General features: G+C 32.3%; 2 protein-coding genes across 2 annotated transcripts; both read right to left on the bottom strand.

Annotated features, from left to right (window-relative positions):
- Nucleotides 1-3,350: 3,350 nt before the first annotated feature.
- Nucleotides 3,351-4,373, bottom strand: LOC131057655 (uncharacterized). The gene is made up of 2 exons (XM_057991798.2): nt 4,157-4,373; nt 3,351-4,051 (listed from the first exon to the last, which is right to left on the bottom strand). Exons 1-2 carry the CDS (start codon nt 4,371-4,373, stop codon nt 3,351-3,353), a joined length of 918 nt encoding a protein of 305 aa, XP_057847781.2.
- A 60-nt stretch (nt 4,374-4,433) lies between these two features.
- LOC131057663 (uncharacterized) lies at nt 4,434-7,427 on the bottom strand. The gene is made up of 2 exons (XM_057991811.2): nt 6,196-7,427; nt 4,434-6,102 (listed from the first exon to the last, which is right to left on the bottom strand). Exons 1-2 carry the CDS (start codon nt 7,425-7,427, stop codon nt 4,434-4,436), a joined length of 2,901 nt encoding a protein of 966 aa, XP_057847794.2.
- Nucleotides 7,428-21,881: the final 14,454 nt, after the last annotated feature.

Below are 21,881 nucleotides of genomic sequence, written 5' to 3' on the forward strand. Positions count from 1 at the left end.
TTCTATTTGTTATACATATTTATTTTGTTAATACTAATCTATGGTAAAAAAATTATATTTTTATAGTATTTTATAATTAATAAGCTTTTATTTTAAATTATTTTATTTTATTTCTTTAATTATTAATTTAATGTAATCTCTAAATTTTCTATTTATCATAATAAAATTAAGTTATTTATAATTTTTGTAATTTATTTTGATAGTATTAATCTACAAATGTTTTGTGCATTCTATTTGTAATCAATTTATTAATTTAATAATAATAAATACAATGATTTTCAAAGCACAAGGTTCAAAAAAGTTGATTAATTAAAAATAGAGCTAAATTATTTAACTCCTTATATTAAAATTAAACCAAAACCAGATTGAAACCTACCCTTTAATCTAATTTAACATTAAACAAAATTAAACACTAATCCTATCACTAAAACAAATATCCAACCTTAAGATGCCACTAAACTGTAAGCAAAAATTAAACATAAATCATATTAAACCCTATCCATAAACTATAATTAAAATTTAACCCTCTACCAAACACTTAATCAAATTGAATCATTATCCTAAGTCATATTAAACCCTATCCCTAAACCTAACTAAACACTAAACCAAATTGGACATTAATCTTAACCCTTGACCAAGTTTAACCCTAATACTTAACCAAATTGAATTGTAAAATAACAATATACATAATTGAATATTCACTTTTAAAATAATTGAACATTAAATTGAAATGGAATGCCAAACTTCAACCTAATTTAAGACTACACCAAATTAAACACTAATACAAAACCAAATTGAACCCTTAACCTAACACTATATCAAAATCAACCATAACCCTAAAGCATGTTAAACCCTATCCCTAAACCTACCTAAACATTAAACCAAATTGTATTATAACCCTAATCCTTAACAAAATTTAACCCTCATACTAAGATAAATTGAACTGTAAGCCTAACACTACACATGATACACATAATTGAATGCTAATTTTTAACATAAGTAAACTTTAAATCAAATTGAACATTAATCTTTAACATAATTTAATACTAAAAGAATGGAATACTAACACAACCAAATTGTAACCCTAATAACCTTAAACATACTTAAACATAATTGAATGCTAAAATAACCCTAAACAAAATTGAATAATAAACCCAACTCAATGATAACCATTACTAAATTATATTTGCTATTTTCAATTATAAAATAATTTAACATTTTTATTTTAAATGATTTATTTTAATTAATTATAATATTATATTATTTAAATTAATTATTAAATTATATATAATTAAAAAAATGGGAATGGGCCTCAGCGAGGGCTACGAGGCCCATTCCCCTTCTTTTAAATTATATTTTTAATAATTTTTTAAGATTTTTTTTTAATATATATAGTTTTTTAACTGTAGTTTAATTATATTAAATTTTTATTTTTTAATGTATTTTATTTATATTATATTTCTTTTCTTTTTTTAATATATTAATATTAAAATAAGTAATAATATTGATATATTATTATTTATTTATATAATAAATTAATTTATAATTATTAATAAAAAATAATTTAAATTATTTTACTTTCTAATACTAATAATTTATATTGAGTTGATAATTGATTAATTATTATTAGTAAGCCAGAATCCATACAATAGGTCAAAAGTTGTTTCTTGATTAAATAAATATTAGTGTTAGAGATAAAGTTAGAGTTAGGTTGGGATTAGAAATGGTGTTATGGTTAAGGTTAGAGTTGAGTTATTATTGGGATAGAGTTACAATTAGTGATAAGATAGGTATAAGTTTAGGGTAAGGGTTAGGGTTAGGGTTACAATTAGAAAGTGTTAATTTTAGAATTAAGGTTAGGGTTAAATTTACAATTAAATATAGAATTAGGTTTAGGTTCAGGGTCACAATTATAATTAGTGGTAGTTTTAGAATTAGGGATAGGGTTAGAGATAGATTTAGAGTTATGGTTGGGGTTAGAAATAGCGTTAGTGCCAAGTTATGGTCTGGTTAGTTAGAGTTAGAATTAGTGTTCATTTTAAAGTTGGGGTCAAGGTTAAGGTTAAGGTGATTTATAAATAGTGCTAGAGTTAGGCTTAGGGTTGCAATTGGGATAAAATTATGATTGGTGTTAGAATGTTATATAAAATTATTAAAGATATATACACTAAACTTAAAATTAGATCTAGTGTTAAATTTTTATAATGTATTAAAGTTATATATGCTAGTGTTAGAATTTGTGTCAATGTTAGTGTTATAATTTTATGTAGATTGTTAAGCTTTCTTTTTGCTATGTTAAAAGACTACTGATTTATTAATTGAATATTTAAAAAATAAAAAAAATAATATATATATATATAATTTAAAAGATATCAAAATATTAAAAAAATTAAGAACACCGGCAACCAGGGAGAAAACGGCGGCAACGACAAGCCCAATAAAACACGGCAGAAGCAAAAAAATGCAAATGCGGGGGCCCCACCGTATCCAAAGATTAGATTGCATTGCAGAGGATAGGCGATCTAGCTAGCCTTGCCACCCACAATACCATTAAACTAGCAATTGCACTTTGGTGTGCAATGGGTACGCCGAATAGAAGATGCTGAAATAAAAGAACAACAATAAAAACATTCTATGGTATAGTATAGGTCCTATGGAATCAATGAAACAAGATTGTGATGTTACAATTTGTAGTATATCCAAAAATGAAAATATGATCAAATGGAAAAGCAATTTGGTAAAATAGAATAAAGTTTTAACAAGTTAGACCATTTCAATGATTCATTGTATCAAGATAATTATTTAATGAGCAAAATTAAGTAGAATCAATTAAAACAAGATTGAGATGTTAGGATACATCAAGTCTTTAACCATGTAAAGATCATACATATTTTCAGCAACTGTAAGTGTTTGAAATAAATGATAGGTAGATTGATATGTTAGGGCGAAACCATTCTTTTGATGATTTCACATGCTATTACAAAACACAAAAAAATTGTCAAATAGAGTTTTTTAGAGCATAGTCCATATAAGGACAAAGAGTTTTGGTTTGAACAAATGTGTGAACATGTTCTGTTTTAGTACAGGGACTTGTTTTTAACAATTTTGTGAATGATCCACTTATAAGAAATTCTGATGTAATAAAATAAAGGAAAATGAAATTTGGAATGGAATGAAAACATCATTTTATTCTCTAATTTTAAAAATTCATATAAGAATGGTGTTTGTTGCTTTCAAAAGCATGGGAAAGTTAGAAGACTCAATGTGATAAGGGGTTGAAGAGCAAAAACTTGGAGTTGTTGTACTTATGTATGATCTGTTGAAGAGTTTGCATTTGACAACGTTGTTAGTCATTCCTCTTCTTGTTTTCGCCGAGCAACATATGGGCTATGTTGTATACGTGAATATCTTTGGAACGTGAATGTAGGGTGTATGCGAAGACTTGTAAGGTCACAAACCCTTGAAATTGCTGTGAATGTGAGCCCTTGGCGATCAGTATTGCCGATGTCAATTGTTGCTCTTTGAAGTGTGAGGCCTTGTGCTTTGTGAATTGTTAAGGCCCATGCCATTTTTAGTGGTAGCTGACGGCGAAGACCACGACTAATTGGAACAAGAGGGATATTTTTTGGGTTGTTGTGGTCCCAAACTAGGCCAATGTAATTTTTGAATTGAACAACAACAAATAAGGGAAATTCAGGTGGTATTTCACCACCATTATATACAATTTCTTTGACTTGTCCAGGTGCACCATTGACAAGTCCTGTTTCCACCCACAAGTTTGTAGATAACATAACTTCTTGGCCAATACATAAGAGGATCTTAGATTCAAGTTGTTCCTCATCTGGATTTGAGCATGTGAATCCCCTGAGTTGTTCTGTAGTAGAAAGGGCAATAGGTTTTGCCATAGACAACAACATGCGTTTGTTATGTAATGATACCATTTCATTTGTTGCAAATAGGTGTGAGGATGATAAGAATATAGATTGCTCTGCAGAAGAAAGCGCTGAATTTGACCGAGACATTAAAAGTTGCCAGTTTGCAATTGTAGGTTCTGCATTTCATAAATTGGAGAGAAGTGCACGAAAGGCAATTTGAGTAGGTTGCTCTCCAGTTTGATGAAATGTTTTTTTCAATGTTATAACTATTATGAAGCTACGCCATAATGTCCCTCCATATGAAGTTGAAGCATACATAGGTATGTCCTTGACAGGTGGTAGTTGGCCCAAGTCACCAAAGAGAATGATCGAGCGTCCTCCAAATTGGAGCTGGTTATGGGTAGGGAATGCCTCACGTAACCTAATATCAATGCGTTGTATTAACTTTGGACCAATGAAGCTCATTTCATCAATTATAATGTAGCGAATGAAGTACATGCTTTCTTGGAAGCTTGCCAATATTTGTCCTTGTAGAGGGAACATTTCTTTGATTGGAATTCAAAGTGTTGAATGAATTGTTGATGCTTGTATGTTGAATGCCGCAACTCCTGTTGATGCGAGGAGCAATAATGGTGATTGTCCAGTTGGTGCTGATCTTGTGAGTGTTGACTTTATGCTTTTTATGAGGTGCGACTTTCCTGTGTCTGCAGTTCCTTGAACAATAATTTTCAATGGTGGTTGCAAACTATTACCATGTAGATGTGAAATAACTATATCATATGCCCTTTGTTGTTGTATACATTGGTTATTTTGGCTATACTGCTGGATAACATGTTGGGGTTGAAATGTTAGGTGATTGGAGTGTATGAAATTTGTAGCTATTTGTTTTTCTTGTGGACTGGAGTGATGTTCCCCCCAGTCATGGTTCAAGTCAATATCACGTTGGCCAAGGATATCAAGTTCATCCAGGTGAATAGGAAGTCCTAGGTATGAAGCTGACAATACTTGCCATTCATTGAGGATGCTTTTTGGCATTTGTTCTGCATCGCTTGAAGGAGTGCTAGTATTGGATTTTTCATCTGCTTCTGGAGGCGTGCAATGTACATGCCATGGGTTGTAGTTGTGTGAGAACATTTGCCACTGTCCTTGAATTTCATCATCTGTTGAGCCGAAATCCATTGCAATGTTGCGGAATGGGTGGTATAGTAATAGTTCACTCCAACAAAATGCTTGATAACTTTTTTCTTCCTCTGCAGGAATGGTTGTGAATCTTGGGGATACTCGAACTATTACTGGTGTGGCTCGCTCTTTCCATTGATCATGCTTTCTTGATGCATTGAAGGACCATTTTTGAGTTACTTCAATAAGAGACATTCTCTCTAATTGTATTGGTCGTGCCATGTAAGAGGTTATATAGTTTGGATATGTGGTTGTATCTGTGGATGTGATTGGTATGCGTTGGAATTTTTTTTTGTTCACATTTAAAGAAAAAAAGGTTCTGCTACAAATGGAGAGTGGTAGCTTTAGCAGAAGGTGGCAACTTTCTTGGGCACCTATATCACGATCCACAAGGTTGTCAAGAAGCATTTTGCAAAAAGCATTAGGAGCTGGTTTATCGGACTCAAAGTTGGTTGATATTCGAGATAACATTGCATGGTATGTTTTCGATTTGTTTTTAGCCTTAGCTACATATTTTGCAATATATTTGATCAAAGCATGAATTGAGAGAACAGGTTGGCAATCTACATTGGCTCTCCATATTGAGAGTATAAATGGGTTGTGAAGATCTAGGCGGTCATCATTGCGAGCAGGGGTGTGTGTAGGCTGGCCATTTGCATCATTAGAAAGTGATGACTTTTCTTTAATGCTCCAAGGGGCTTTATAATGACACACAAGAGATGTCCCCTTCCTACGAAGGCAGGTTTGGATAGTACACTTTGTATGTCTTTGAACATGATTGGCCAATTCACAATAGTCAATGGAAGGATCACTTGACACTATCATGCTTGTGTCCATCAAGCAAGGGTCGTCAACAATGGATCGGTGGAACACTTGGTTTCTCAATTCAAGACTTCTTGGGTTCCATGCAGAGACATATTTATCAATGTAAGCAAGTGTATTTTGTACTGATTGAATGTTATTGCATTGTAATTTCCCAATGTCAGGTGCTTGTGGTAGCCATAGGAAACCATGGATATGTGCAGAGCCTCTATGTTGCCATTCATACCTGGGAAAAGATTTTTTTAGAAAAAAATAAACAAAAAAAAGAAGAGTAAGAGTTGATGGTAAAAGTAGAAGGTTGCAAAAGTTATACCTATACCAGTAGTCATTTGCGCCAAGAAGTTTTTCCAAAACTTCTTCACCAAATGCAGTAAACCTGTGATGCATGTACATTGCAGTAAGGTGTGGATTTTGAACTATATTTTGTAACCTCCACCTAGCTGTTGCATATGGATTTGTAGGTGTGGTGGATGGCATGATATCATGCAAGTCGGGCCATTTTGTATTAGGCGCACTGAGTGTAAAAAATAGAGTTGGACAACCAATTTGGATGACCATGTCTATAAGTTCCCCTCTACGTTGATTCCAGAATGGTTTTGTTCCACGATTTGACAAGCTAAAGCGCATTAGTTGATCTGCAAGTTTGTCATCAGGCAAGTCCTTTAATCTGTGATGAAGGTCAGAAATTGTTGTAGGCATTGAATCATCAAGTTGTTTGTGGAAAAATACAGATGCGGTGGCTTGACTTCTATGATGCATAAGTATATTCAATATGAAGTACCTAAACCTTGGGTGTTGACCAAACCTATTATCATGGTATCTTAAAAGATGGAGAGCATACTCATGTAGCTTAACTTCTTTGAGACGTTGTTGTTTGAATGCAGCTATACCTTTAGGGAACAAAGTAGGGAATGACATTACAAACAATCCTTCAGTAGTGTATTCATTTATAGGAGATGGGGAAATGGGTGGCCATTGAACTATATGAGTTGGGTGTCCTTTCTCTAGTTGTAGTAAAGAGCGAATTTCTTCGATCTCACGCTGTGCAGGTGGAAGATTTGCCACAAATGAATTTATCATTTGCAAGTTCTCTATCAATGGATCATCCTCTGTAACATCTTCTTGCATGGAACTTAGATCAATGGGATCAGGATATGAAGTTGTTGCATATAGCAGGTCAGATATATTGGTGGGGTTTATGGGTAAAGATGTTAATGCTAATTCATCTAATTCTACATCTTTGTAGTATGGTTCATATGAGATCTTATATTGTAATGCCTCATGGACACGTCCTCTACTAACATAGAAGTTGTATTGTTGTTGGCCAGTGTTTACCTTGTTTACTATTATCATGTCTAGTCCATCTATACGTCTGGGCAAGTGGGATGCAATTGAAGAAATATCTTGAGGAAAACAAATAGTGTGGCCACTATATTTTAGTTGGCCTCCTCTTGCATAGGTAACTTGAAGGAAATGGCTAATCCTTGCTATCAACATCTCCTCAACTTGAGTTAGTATTTGCAAACATCGAGGTTGTTCACCAGGGTCCATGTTGTTCCAATTTGAGTAGCGGTGCCCATTTTTTTTTTTCTGTTGTGCATCGGTAACAAGTATTAATTCCATTAAATACTCGGGTTTTAATTCCTGGATATCTCTCCATACAAATTAGGCATGTTGAAATTTTTGAAAGCTTGTCCAATTTGGAACGAAAGTTGTTTCTAGCAATGCAATATTTTTGACAAAATTTTGGGGGACTATGGATTTCAGCAATTGGGGTAGGTTGGCTTGTATGTTGGGTTTGGGGCACATGTGTTTCTAGATGAGTTGGAAAGTGGGGAGTTGATACTGTGGATGTGGAGGCCTCGCCAACAAAAAAGTGTTGGGTTTCTCGTCTTCTTTTGTTAAGAATTTTTTTCCTTCCATAGTACCTTGTGCATTGCATTTGATTTCGATGAGCACGTCTTTCTGCCACTGTATCATTTTGTATTTCCATGGCACAGTGTGTTGAGAATGAAAGTGATATGATCTATCTGTGAATGAAGATATATGAAATATAAAAATATAACAAATCAATAATCTGAATTGAAGACATGTATCTATTTGCAAGAGTGGTTTAAAAATATTGATATACCAAAAAAAGTGTAACTGTAATGTGAAATAGCATATGAAATCACTATATAGAAACTTGTGAGATCAATTGTTTGAAAAAAGAAATTTTGATCATAAATGAAAATAATACAATATATGTTGATTTATACATATGTTTATTTGAGGTTGATTATTTTCACATATATAGAATGTTTGCTTTAATTTTGTGTCTTGTGCTAATTGAAGTAAATTTAGAAGCATTATTTGAAGTAACATGACTAAGTACAATACATGATGACGACATAAAAACTTGTTTAAATATATTTGTAAACATATTTTTTGTCTTGTGCTAATTAAAGTAAATTTAGAAGCATTATTTGAAGTAACATGACTAAGTACAATACATGATGACAACATAAAAACTTGTTTAAATATATTTGTAAACATACCATAAATAATGCAAAATAGTTTGATATGTATGTTTGACAAAAAATATCTTTACATATATGGACAAGTCAAATACATAATATTGAAAAAGATATACAAATTGGATACATATCCATAAACAATGTCAAATGTAACTTTTAGGTAGGCTTAATGGCTGTAATAACAATGCTTTGTGTTTTGTGGCCATCAAATGGAACCATTTTGATGTTGAGATCAAATAAAAATTGACAATCAATAAAATTGCTCAATATAGGTTCCACAGCATCAGGTTTTGCCAGAAGAAGCTAAAAATCTTCTGCACCAACACCTAACAAGGTATTTGATGGTCCTTCGAATGCGGTAACTTTAAGAAGTTCACCTGTTTCATCTTGCAAGTCCATTTTAAGCATGTAGCTAAAATCACATTCAGAGAGATCAGTAGAACACTTTGGGCATTGGAATGTGTTGGCTGAGCTTTGCACAACTTTTTTCTTACATTTTTTTTTGTCCACGACTTGTGGACAAGAAAGGTAGTAAAAGTTGTCCAAGTGAAGTTTTGTAATAGTGGCCTTCACAAATACATTTTTTTTTTCAGGAAAGCTTTCATCAGTAATAGATGAAATATCTATTGGTTTATCAAATTTGTGGGGGGAAAGGTTGCTTTGTGACAATGAAATGTAGGGTTCGTCAAGCCCTTTCTTGGCATACCATGTTTGTAATGTTGTGGTCTCCAACAAATCTAGATTGATCAAAAGTATAGTTGAAAAGATAGTATCAAGTGATTTTCCATTCCAAGATATTATACGGCCAGACTTGATCAAAAGAACAGGAGGATTCGGTTCTAGGCACATTTCAAATATTTCTTTTCCCTCAATTTGACAGTGGCGACCCCAAAATGTAATATCTATGGTACAACTTGACATGTCTATGATTGTGGCAGTACTCTTTATTGTCTCAGTGCCATCCCTTTTACATATGGTTGAAGTAGGTGAGATGGATAAAACTATTCCAATGACATCTACAAGGGAATTAATAGGAAATGACTGTAGGGAATCTATGCTGTTAATGTGGAAGCTATGCTTGGGTATGGTAGAGTCTATGCATGTGGAATGACTTATTGCGGAAGAGTTGTGGAGGATTATTTCAAAAGGGTTTGTGGAGGAACTATATTTTGTGTTTGCCACTTTAATACGACCGTTGGAGAGCACATAAAGACTACCAAAGTGAATAACATTGTAAAAGCTATCAACAAGTTCATTAAAACAAGTCACATGTATTTCATAACCTAACATGTCTACAAAATCAAATCCAAAAACTTTCCCGTCATGACCTGCATTTTTGAATTCGTGAATAGGGGTTTTTGCTAATGCTCGACCTTCAATGGACCATTGTTTGTGATATGGGGTCAATGTTTTAATTGGAATAATTGGGAAAGGGTTCAATGGGTCTTCAGAACTATTTGATGGAAGGTAGGCAATAGCTTGTAGGAGTGGAGTTGGAGATCCAATGATTGCTGCATTATTTCAAATAATGTCCAAGCTAACAATTATAATAGCCCTGCAATCAAAATGAGATGTTTATTTAGTAAGGAGGTCTATAAGAACAAACAAGAATGAAAAATAGTATTTGGAAAATGTTGACATATGTGTATTTGTCGAACATCTTGCAAGAATATTCTGTAAGGCAGAGAATAGAGCCCGCGACTAAAGCTTCTTCCATAACAAGATTGTTCATTTGGTCAGGAAGTAATGTTGGATGGGTGTGCATACCATCAGAGAGTTGTACTCGGTATTTGACATTTGTAGAATGAGGTTGTTGAATGGAATGTATTGCCGTAACTTGTAAAGAAGGGTCAACAAGAGACATGCCTGCAAGGATGTCTGCTATGGCATTTGTAGTTAATGTTGCCATCATTCAAATCAAATCAAACTAAGTGGAAGTTATCGGCCTGTGAATAAGTTGAAAATATGACAATTAGGTTGTGACAAATAAATTGTGGTCAACATGTAGTTGAAATTGAGTGGGAATAGCATGTTTGTTTATATAAATTGAAATATGTTAATTTTCTTTTTTCTACAAATTTAGTTTTCAAAAAAGAAGTCTTAAAAGTAGCATTCAAGTTGAGATTGATTTGTTTGAAAAAAATAAGTGTTTTAACGGTTGTTGAATTTATCCACCAATGTTTACTTTTTTTTTTAACTATCTTTTAAAACTATTTCTAGTTAAAACATGGAGAGTATATAATGAGTTTTATACATCTCATTAAACATTGAAACAAACTTGTAACAAATATTTTGTAAAGTATTCCTTGTGATACAACTCATCTAGGCTATCTGTAAACTATTTAGTTCAAAAAATAAAGTTCTAAGATACATCAATATGAATCGGTTATGTAAAAAATATCTTTCTAAATTTGATGAGTGTTTGAAGCTCAAAGAATCATATTATATAAGACAATTTACATTGATGGATTAGGCATGTCACATAATACACAAATAAAAGTTTATTTATTTACTTATCTCAATAATTTACATTGATAGAATACGTAGATCACATAATACCAAAATAGAAGTTTGTTTAGTAACTTTTTAGTATCTCTACTGATAGTTGTAGCTGAAATATAAGTGTACAATGATTACATTGTGAGAAGCTAAAATAGCTAATCACATATTTTTTAAGTATGCCTCATATGCATCAATGAAAAAGGAGGCAGAGGAGTCTTTATCACTTGAATAGTGTCGGTGAGAGTATGTCTCCTTTAGGAAAGTGAATAGCCCATCTAATTGAGTGTAACTGGCCTGGAATGTTGACAACGTCTGCTGAAGTTTTTCAATATTCAATTCTTCCACAAGAGGCGTTGATTGACATGTATGTTTGAATTTATGTAAAATATCATGACAGCTACTGGACACAATTGAAGCCAGATTTTGGACATCAGTTGCAAGACACTCTGGTTTATTCACAGAAAAACATGATTCTGCTGGCATGGTTGTGATATCCATTGGCAATAAAGGGCTTTCAATACTTTTGGTTGTATCTCCAACAGACAGTTTAATGATATCATCACAGTTTGTATCTTTGGCCATTTCCTGATAGGAGTAAATTTGAAGAATGTATAAGTATGAAATACATAAATAAAATAAGGATGGGGTAACTATACTTTGTGTAAAACGAAACATAATGAAATGTTTAAATATGAGTGTCCATGTTATTAAACTATAAAAAGTAAAAATTGAAATTCGAAATTATTTTTTAAAATGGAAATAACTATTTCAAATATAAATAAGTGAAGAATATAATTTCTATCTATTCAAATGTTGATGTGCAATAGTTATGCTGAACAGGTGTGGAAAGACAGTAAGGAAAGAATTGATCTATTTTTCAAATAAAGTTGTGTATCACATAAGGTGTATTGGTAGGATATTTAGTGAATGATGTTATTTATGCAATAAGAGTCTCAATGGTAGGATATTTAGTGAATGATGTTATTTATTGAAGCCTCCATCCACATGATCTTAAGAAAAAAAGAAAGAAAAATCTCAAAAAAACAAACACACTTTTAGATTAACATATACCCAACAAAAAAATAACTCTTAGGAAATCTCATTCATCGAGAAATTACAAATATATGTAGTAGAGAGATAGAGCAAGATGGAGATAAAGAAAGAGATAGAGATAGATACATCCACAATTCAAATATTGTAATCAAGATTAACAATAGTAGATAGTACACATTAGAATATATATAATACAATTAGATTGTGAAATATCTTGGCATCCCCTTTGCCATAAATCCCTCACTGAAAGACATGTGGCTTTGGGTCAAAGGTAAAATCACTAAAAAATTGAATATGTGGCATAACCGTGCTATTTCCTTTGCTGGTAGACTTCAGGTCTGCCAAAAAATCTTATCCTCTTACAACATTTATTACTCCTCTACGTGGATGTTTAGTAATTACCAAATTTTTGAGATTCAGAAGGCTGTTAGAGATTTTTTATGGTCTGATGGTCAAGGAAAAAAAAAATGCACTCTGTCCAGTGGAAATGGTGTTGTACTGATAAACTTACTGGAGGGCTGGGACTGAAAGACCTTAGGATCCAGGGTATATCCCTGGCCGCCAAATGGATCTTTCACTCCATGAATGGAGATGCCCCATGGAAGATTCTTGTTAGGAATAATATTGAGAGAGGCTTTCCTACTAAGGCTAAATTCTGGAATAACATGCCCTTTAATGATTTAGTCATTGGTAACTTCCCCATTTCAGTTCAAGGGTCGGAAGTTTTTAAATCTATCTGGAAAGCCTGGAATATTGTTAGACCATTTATTGTTAACAAGGGCTTTCATGATGATACTCAAATTTATGGTGAAAGGTCCATCTGGTGGAATCTTAAACTTTCAGGGAAACCCCTTGCTCTTCTACAGGGCTGTTCTGCCAAACATTGGGCCAGCAAAGGTATCATTAGCTTTATTGACATTTTTGAACATGATAATTTAATTAGCTGGGAGGAACTGAAAAATACTTTTAGTCTCCCAAACTCTCAGAAAAAAACTTATAACATGATTCTTAAAGCAACGCAAAATCTCCCTCCTACCTGCCATGTTGATTCTCAAAGGTACTTACAATGCAATTGGCCGGATGGGACCATCCTATCCAAGATTAAAGCTAATAACATTTACAAAATTCTTGCATATGATGATTCCATCCGTGGCCATATTAACAAAGTCTGGTACTCCTCACTGGATGTTTCTTCTTGGAAGAAGTTTTTCGTTATTCTTTGGAAAGGTTGGGTGGAACCCAAAATTAAATGCTTTAAATGGCTCTTTATTCTTGACAGACTTCCTATTCAGAGAAATAACCATGATAATAATCTTTGCAAAATTTGTAATCTTCCGGAAACCAGCAGACATATCTTCTTTGATTGTTCTTTTGCTAGAAATATTTGGAATCTTTTTGGCATATACTACCCTACTCATGTTTCCATTATTGAAATTGTTACTGGTTATATTAAAGGTCTCAAAGCTGATTCTAATATTTTTTGGAATATTTTATCTTCTAACATATTATGGCAGATCTGGAAATGCAGAAATGAAGAGAAATTTCAGGACACTCCCCGGGTTCTTACTGAGTTTTTTCTTAAACTCACATCTTTAAAAATTTCCTTGCAGGTGCACACCACTATGATGATGGATCATAAGAAACTTCGTAGATTTCTTCAGGACGGACATGCCACCTTTTTTGCTTTCGAACTCAAGAATGGACATGAATGGAGGAGAAACCTGGATAACCTTCAAGTGTTTGAGAAGACTTTGGATAAAGTGAGCAAAGAAATCAAGAGAAACAGAAACTCCAAGAAAGACATCTTAGCCATGCTTCTGGAAATTCCAAATAAGAAAAAAGTTGCATGGATGGAAGGAGAACAGGGCTGGACCACCTGGGCCGATATCACTGATGGACACCTCCATTAGTGGTTTATTGGGCACCTTTTTTTGCTTACTGTTATTAACTCTAGATACTCCTTTCGTTTTGCTCTTATGAGCTGTATTTCCGTTGGGGCCTTGTCCCCTTTTTGATACTATGGATTTCTTCATTGTAATCTTTTTTTGATCACTTTATAATCAATACAAAAAAATATATTCTAATATATTTATGAAAATAATTTTTTTTTTTTTAATAATATATTTATGTATTATATATATTCTAATATAATTATGAAAATAATTTTTTTTTAATATTATATTTATGTATTAAATATAATTTAAAAAAAAAAAAAATTTAAAAAATAAAAAAATAAAAATATAATTAACTATTTATAAATATATATATATTTAAAAAATAAATAAATAAAAACTATAATTAACTATTTATAAATTATATTTATTATTTGTATATATATGTTATAATTAAACATTAATAAAATTAAACAACAACAATATTTTAAATATATAATTTTATGATCTTATATAAAATATATACTAAATATAATAAATTTCTAATATAAATTTTATATAAACTAAATATATGATTGAGTGAATGATTAAATTAAATTTGATAATTTACAATAAAAATTTAAGTAAATAACAAATATATTGATAATTACTTTATGTACAAATATTAAAAATGATACGTTAGTTTGGAAAACATAAACAAGACACGTATTTGCCTTACACATTCCATGTGCCCAGTATCGTGGCACTAATTTCTTCTAAGCAATCTGAAGTTACGTTTTGGTTCTCTAGTTCTATTGCCCATGATTTGAAAATTTTTATTGCTAGTGATTTGAAAATTGTCATTGTCTATGATTTGAAAATTGTTATTTCCAGCCATGACAATAAGAGGCGAAACAGTAGAAGGGTTTACGCATCTTGTTGATTTCTACCATTTTTCTGGTAAGGGTTTTGTGCTGGTGTTTATCTATGAGTTGTTTTGTTTTTACACAGGAAGAGGCAAAGGAAGCCACAAAATTCTTGTTTAAGGTAATTCTTGTTGCAAGAAATTAGGAAAATATTACCAAACAAGACTACAATATTTTCACTTCCAGTGAAACGTTTATTACTGGAGGCGTGAAATGTTTATTACTGGAGGCTTATTGGTTATATCGTATAACCAATAAAAAAAATAAAAGACTACTGACTTATTGGTTATATTGTTTGAGGTAATTCTTTTTGCTATGTTAAAAGACTACTGATTTATTAATTGAATATATTAAAAATAAAAAAAATAATATATATATAATTTAAAAGATATTAAAAAAAAATAAAAATTAAGAACACCGGCAACCAGGGAGAAAACGGCGGCAACGGCAAGCCCAATAAAACACGGCAGAAGCAAAAAAATGCAAATGCGGGGGCCCCACCGTATCCAGAGATTAGATTGCATTGCAGAGGATAGGCGATCTAGCCAGCCTTGCCACCCACAATAACATTAAATTAAATTACGTACGCCTAAAATCGTTTTCAACCTAAATTAGATTTCGCAGATCTCTCTGGATCGCACTTCTCACCCACAATTAAATCAAGCGCCGCCGAAATTAATTACGGAGATTGGTTGGTCTAAATAGATTTTTTGGGGATCTGAATTGTAAGATAAGTGTTGCGTGATCATGATGTAAACAAGTGATAGGTTGGTGTACAAGTATGGCAATCAATCATACTACTTCAGAGCTTTATGTACTAGTTTTGAAGTTTTTTTTTAAGTATTGTTTTATTATTATTATTACTATTATTATGAAGCGCCGCCGAGATTAATTACGGATATTTACTGCTGGAGTTAGCCCTCATTTTTTAATGCAGATTTATGACAATAATAATGAGTAGCTTTCAATCTAAAATTAACTACCTCACAACGGCATTCAATTTTGAACGATGGCAAACCATCATGTGTTTAATTTGATTTGTGGAATGTCACATTCTTGGTCTAAATAGATTTTTTGGGGATTTGAATTGTAAGACAAGTGTTCCGTATGTACTAGTTTTGAAGTTTTTTATTTTTATTTATTTTTTATTATTATTATTATTATGTTGTTGTTTTTAATAAAAAATAGATGTCCTAGTTTTGAAGTTTTGTTATTTTTTAAAAGTATTGTTTTATTGTTATTAAATTATTTTTAACTATTTTTTTTATTTTAAAGAAATAAAAAAAATGATAATTAAAAGTTTTTAATAAATTTCACAAGTATTCATAGTCGTTTGTGTTTCATAACTCGTTTATTTGAGTATGTCTATTAGAATATTTGTGCATGACTATTGGGTATTCGTGAATAAGTATTGGCAATTGTAAGTGCATGGTTATTGGGGCATCTTTAAGTAGGTAACAGACGACACTTTGAAATGTGTACTTTTTGACCCTTGCATGCATTTAATGGATCTTACAACGTGTGTCGTTACTACCCAGAAGCCAAAACAATAGCTATAAGCAACTAAGTCACATAGAGAGAACAAAAAAAATCCTCAAAATCCAATGTACCGTTTAAGATCTGTGGGTGCACAAAGTTAGCCATAACATCTACTAGTGCTCTTCCCTTGGTGTTGTTTGAGCGAAATGGCTATCCAACTAACAAAATGATTCTCTTGTTAGTTGTTAAAAGTGTTTTACAATCAAATAAAATAGTTGTGTAGACACCACCTTCTCTGAGTGTAGACATCATTTTGATAGTATTTTCAATTAAATGGTTGTGTTGTATTTTTTGTAAAATATATCATTGATTATTTTCAAATTTATGAATTGAATGCATGCGTTTTGCTTTTTCAATCTATGGAGTGGAATGAACAAGAATAAAGAGATAGTGATGTAATCATGTATATTACATGCTTGTTCCCGAGTATGTTGTTTAGTCTCTAAGATATGTGTTTGAGTCTTCGAAATGTATTTATAGTTAAAATTTTGAGAGAATTTCTAAGACAAAAATATGAAGTTAGAGAGAATATTTGAAACTTTTGATATTAGATAAATGCTTAAATTATTGAATTCACAGACTAAGTGTAAATTTGTGCTTCTTTCACTACTCTTTGACTTGAACAAGGAAGAAAGAGATAATAGATGCTCTTTCTAAAAATATTACATAAGGTTATAACATTACATCAATATATCGTAACAATAATGTAAAGGACCTATTTGGTGTTGTTAGGGATGCAACTATTGACCAATTGAGAATGTCTAAATGGTTGTTTTTAGAAATTAATCGTATCAATATTAACATTTGTTCCATGAAGAGAAAAATTGAAGCACTTGATAAAGAGATGGTATTTCCGAGCCTGAGGAGGATGAGAAGAAAATATTGGTGATTTTGATAAAAATTGCCAAAGATGTCAACATCTTAAAAACTAGTTATGAGGAATGTATTGGAGTGCTCGAGGCTAAGATGAAGAATATTAATGATAATCTTATTAATGTAGTCAACATGAGTTATAAAACCACTCACACCATTGTGAACAACATAAAGGTGATGGATGAAAAATTACAGAAGTTCCAAGTTCCAAAGTCTTCTAGAATAATACTTATATTGATCCGGATAATGTTGATAAGGGTAAACAGGGTATTGATGAGAAGGGCCTATAAACTCAACCTCGAGGCAACTTAAAGAAGTCCATGGAGTAGGCAAAAATTGATTTGCATGATATAAATAATTTGTCTCATAATCTTGATCAGTGGCTAAGGTTTTGGAAGCCCTCAAAAACCCCATTAGTATCATGTGGGTATGCTTCCTATTTTTTGCTATCATATGTTGGTGTCTTTCTCACTTGTGTGTTTTTGAGTTTTTGTTGATTGTTGGCTATTGGTTGGTTGTGAGTATCCTTATGACAACATTTTGTATATAAGGTTTCAGGTCCCTTCAAAACTTGTTTTACCCATAATAAAAAACAATAGTGTGACCACCATCACACTGTTTAAGCATTCACACACCATCTCAAATATTGTGTTAAATAACCGATGAATCTTATTTATTGGATTTGATTTATAGTATGCCATATTCTTACTCTTAGTTTAAAAAGATTTTTTTTTTGAATTGATTTATTTTATTTTTTTTATATTATGTGATTTCAATATTGTCATGGAGTTTTAATATGATAATTTTGTCAAAAAGGAGAAGTGTAATAAGCTTTTTTTGAATTCAACTATGATCATAATATAACTATGTGCATAGGTATACAACTATGTGTATAGGTATGATTAGAAATATATGTGTGTGTGTGTGTGTGTGTGTGTGTGTGTGTGTGTGTGTGTGTGTGTGTGTGTGTGTAAATATAACTAGCAAACTTACACGTGCTATTTATTAGTAGAATCGTTCATTTATTCCTTTCTTTCATCATTTTCCAAATATTTTCTTTATGGTTTGTAATTATTATCTTCATTTAATTGTTAATTTTCAATTTCTTTTGTAATCATTGACAACTTTGCTAACTGTTGATCAAGGATAAGATGTAAAATAAGTTAATATTTGTTTGATTTTAGAAAAGGTTATCCAAATATATATTTATATCCTAAGGTTAATGATATATTAATTTTATTTAGTTTCACATGAACCTTTTTATCATATTTAAAATAATCAACAAACTTAGAAGTGATAACAGACATCAGGCTTCCACAATCCATGAGATATTAATCTTGACTATTTCTGGATTACATTGTGTGAATTTTTTTCATCAACGTTTTGGATCACACTCCATGATCCATCATCAAGATAATAGAGAGCATGCATAAGTGAGAAAATGTCCAAGAAGCAAACCAAGGTAGCTAAAAAGGAGGGAGGAGGCACAAGGATCAAAGAAGGGTGACATCTTCTCACTTCTACATGCTCTCTATCAGCGTGTGTGTGTGTGTGCCCTAAAATTCCGACCCCCGTAATTTCGAACACATTTTAGGTCCTCACTTAAGCGACTACACTTCTCTCTCAACTAAGAACTCTTTCTACACTTTCATCTCGAGTCTCTTCCTATTGTGACCCTTATGCTGCCTTAAGACTCGGTTCGAGCCCCAAGATAGGGTACAACAAGGGTATGGCGCCCTTGTCCTCCCTCTTAGGGAGGCCCTAAGATGGGTCCATTCGGCCCCTTTTGCATAATTTCATTCTTCAGGGATTGCAATCTTCCTTTGTCGGCCTTCGATGGATGAAAAGTAATCCTCTTGGGCATGTATAAAAGTAGATTCAATTCCCTCATTTGATAGAGACGGAGGACGATCGCGATACATGGGCAAGATAAGGATAATAAGAGAAATTCAAGCGAAAGGTCTTCATCAAGCATTCAAGTCTTCAAGCATCCACCAAGATATCTTCTTCATGTGTCTTCTGCATTCATCCATTGGAGCATCATTACAACATTCATTTGGAAGCATGTGTGTGTTAGGGTTTTTTCATGGTACATGCCATTTCATACAACATTTGTGATTACATTCAAGAAGGAAAGCAATCATCATCATCAATTGCAGATCTACAAGGTATACATTTCCATTATTTACATTTAAGAATTTGCAATTACTTTCTTTGAAGGTTGATTCCTCAACCGGGGTTTGACTGAGGCAAACCCCTATCCACAACCCTTATTCCCTTCTTTTCTGTATGTAGGTTGCACGTGTACAACTGTAATTGCAGGATTGGACTCCCTTTACAAAGACAAAAAAACCCTTTTCGGGACGTGGATTTTTCGGAGGATCGTGTGCACTTTCAACATGATCCCAATGACTTTTTCCAAATTTGCAGGGCAAATCCACATCAGTTTGAATATCTCAGATCCAAAATTATAGAGCGATCTCGAACACGTAGCTCCTCATTTCATTCATTTTATCTCCCTTTTCTACATAGTCAGCAAGTCAACATATCTACTTGCAAAAGAGGGCAAATCACTTTCCAACCCTTTCAATCCACTTGGAATTAATATCCTTGTTTCCCTTGGATTTGGATCTAGTGGATTCAAGCCCCTCTTTTGAATGTAAAGTTTCTCCCAAGTGAAAATCATCCTAGTGACTTCCTTTCTCTCTACTAGGTGGGGAGTCACTAGGGTCCAATTTTCCACTTTAGATTTTGGTGAACCCGACGTCTTACACTCTAATTCTGATCTCTTATTGTTAGATCTGAATTATTGCAATTTGAATTTCAAACATTCATTTCCATGTTTAATCTTTTTACAAAATTTAGAGGTTAATTGCATAAAAACACTAATTTTTCTTTTTGACAAAATAAAGCTTGTGAAGTGTAGCATTTTAATTGCTTGTTTCAGATCTGAGTTCTATTTAAAAATTGTAATTCAAATTTATCTTTTCATTCTGAAAATTAAGTAGTTAAAAGGCAAAACCCTAATTTTTAAGAATCTCCTATTTCGACCTTTGACTACTAATTTGACCGATCTAGACATCTCCAAATCGGTAGTTTTTTTGGATTCTGCAATAAAATCATAATTTCTATCATCCCTGAAAATTTCAAAAAAAGGTTGGTCGGACCGAGTGCACTTTGCACACGGTCCCTAACTTTTTTCCCGAAATTTTGGGAGTTGGAATTCACAGTATTTTTATGCTTAAATCCAAAACATTGGCATACTTTATCAATTTTTGCACCTCTTAAGGTCGAATACAAATTCAAATTTCTACACTTAAATTTATTTTCATAAAAAGGTCCTAATTTTAGATCTTCTTTTCAATTAAATTAAGATTTTAATTAAGAGACTTTCAATGGCAATCAATGGATCAGATTTATTTGCTATTTCAAATATGATTACATTAATTTTAACATATATTTATTATAATCATGTGTTTGATAATGACTTTCTTCATTTCATGTTACTTCTTTTCATTCATAGCACTTAGTCATATTGTGTTGCTTGGATTTCAAAGTCATTTCCTTTTCAATTTGATCTCAAAGCTTTCGTGTATCATTTTTGTTGCATTATGGTGATATTAAAAAAATGCATTTCATGTATTAATCACCTTAAGGCTTTTGTAGATCACAACCAAAGAAACCTAATTCTTGCACCTCTCCTAGAGTATCCTGTGTGAGTAAGATGAGAGCTACTATATCAACCAATGATCTTTTTGTAAAAGAGAAAGAATTGGAAAACAATATGGACCCAACCTCTTCTTATACACGTACCCTTGAGCAAGGGGGGCAAAATCATAATATCAACATTCTTACATCTTTAGACCCTCCTTATTCTCCTAGGACTTATCTTTAACATCAAAGTATATATAGAGAGGATGATATTATTCAAGATCTTTCCCCTCGCATAGAAATGAGTAAAGATGAACCTTTAGATGATGAAGATGTCCATCCCAAATCTCCCCAAAAGGATAAGCCTTTCACAGGAAAGAAGGTTATCCTTTCCCATGATATTCCTTCTTCATCTATAAAACCTCTCATTCCACCTTACACATCTGGTTTATAAGAAATTTATGATCTTATTCCCCCAAATTTCCATTTGCAACATTCTTACAGTTGTGGCTTTAATATAATAACAAAACAAGGTTTTAGAGGACAAGGAATTGGGAAATTTGAACAAGGAATCTGTATCCCTATAAACCCTTTTATGCAAGCTACTATAGAAGGCCTATGAAGAGAAATTCCTCTCTCTAAGGATGAACTCCTTAGGCTTGAAAATTTTAATAACTATCTTCAAAAGCAACAAATCAAAAGAACCCGCAATAATGCTTCTTCTTAAAAATGTCCATTTTTCTCATTTCATGAAACCCATGATCATAATGCTAATGATTGGCCTGATTTTCAAAAATCTATTCAAGATGGCATCGACAGTGGCAAAGTTAGTATTGTGTATGATAAGCCTTCTTCTTCTAATTATTCTCCTCTTCCATGTCAATAAAATCACTTAAAACACATTTATCATCCTGATAGACTAGCTACAAAAATCTATTGGAGATTAAAATATGATAAGAATATTCCCTTTCCTCCTAGAAATCCAATCAAGAATCTTAAGCAAGTGAAAGGTGAGAAATATTGAATTTTTCATGATTCATATTCACATTCTCTTGGGAAATGTCATGCATTTAA

The sequence above is a fragment of the Cryptomeria japonica genome, chromosome 2 (assembly GCF_030272615.1).
Source record: "Cryptomeria japonica chromosome 2, Sugi_1.0, whole genome shotgun sequence".
Classification (NCBI taxonomy): Eukaryota; Viridiplantae; Streptophyta; class Pinopsida; order Cupressales; family Cupressaceae; genus Cryptomeria; species Cryptomeria japonica.

What these genes read in the sequence shown, in the direction of transcription:
- LOC131057655 (XM_057991798.2), bottom strand. Translation starts at nt 4,373, where the DNA reads ATGTACTTCATTCGCTACATTATAATTGATGAAATGAGCTTCATTGGT. An exon ending in ATATGGAGGGACATTATGGC is followed by an intron (nt 4,052 to 4,156) that starts GTAGCTTCATAA and finishes TATGAAATGCAG; the next exon opens with AACCTACAATTGCAAACTGG.
- LOC131057663 (XM_057991811.2), bottom strand. Translation starts at nt 7,427, where the DNA reads ATGGACCCTGGTGAACAACCTCGATGTTTGCAAATACTAACTCAAGTT. An exon ending in CTTGGCGCAAATGACTACTG is followed by an intron (nt 6,103 to 6,195) that starts GTATAGGTATAA and finishes ATCTTTTCCCAG; the next exon opens with GTATGAATGGCAACATAGAG.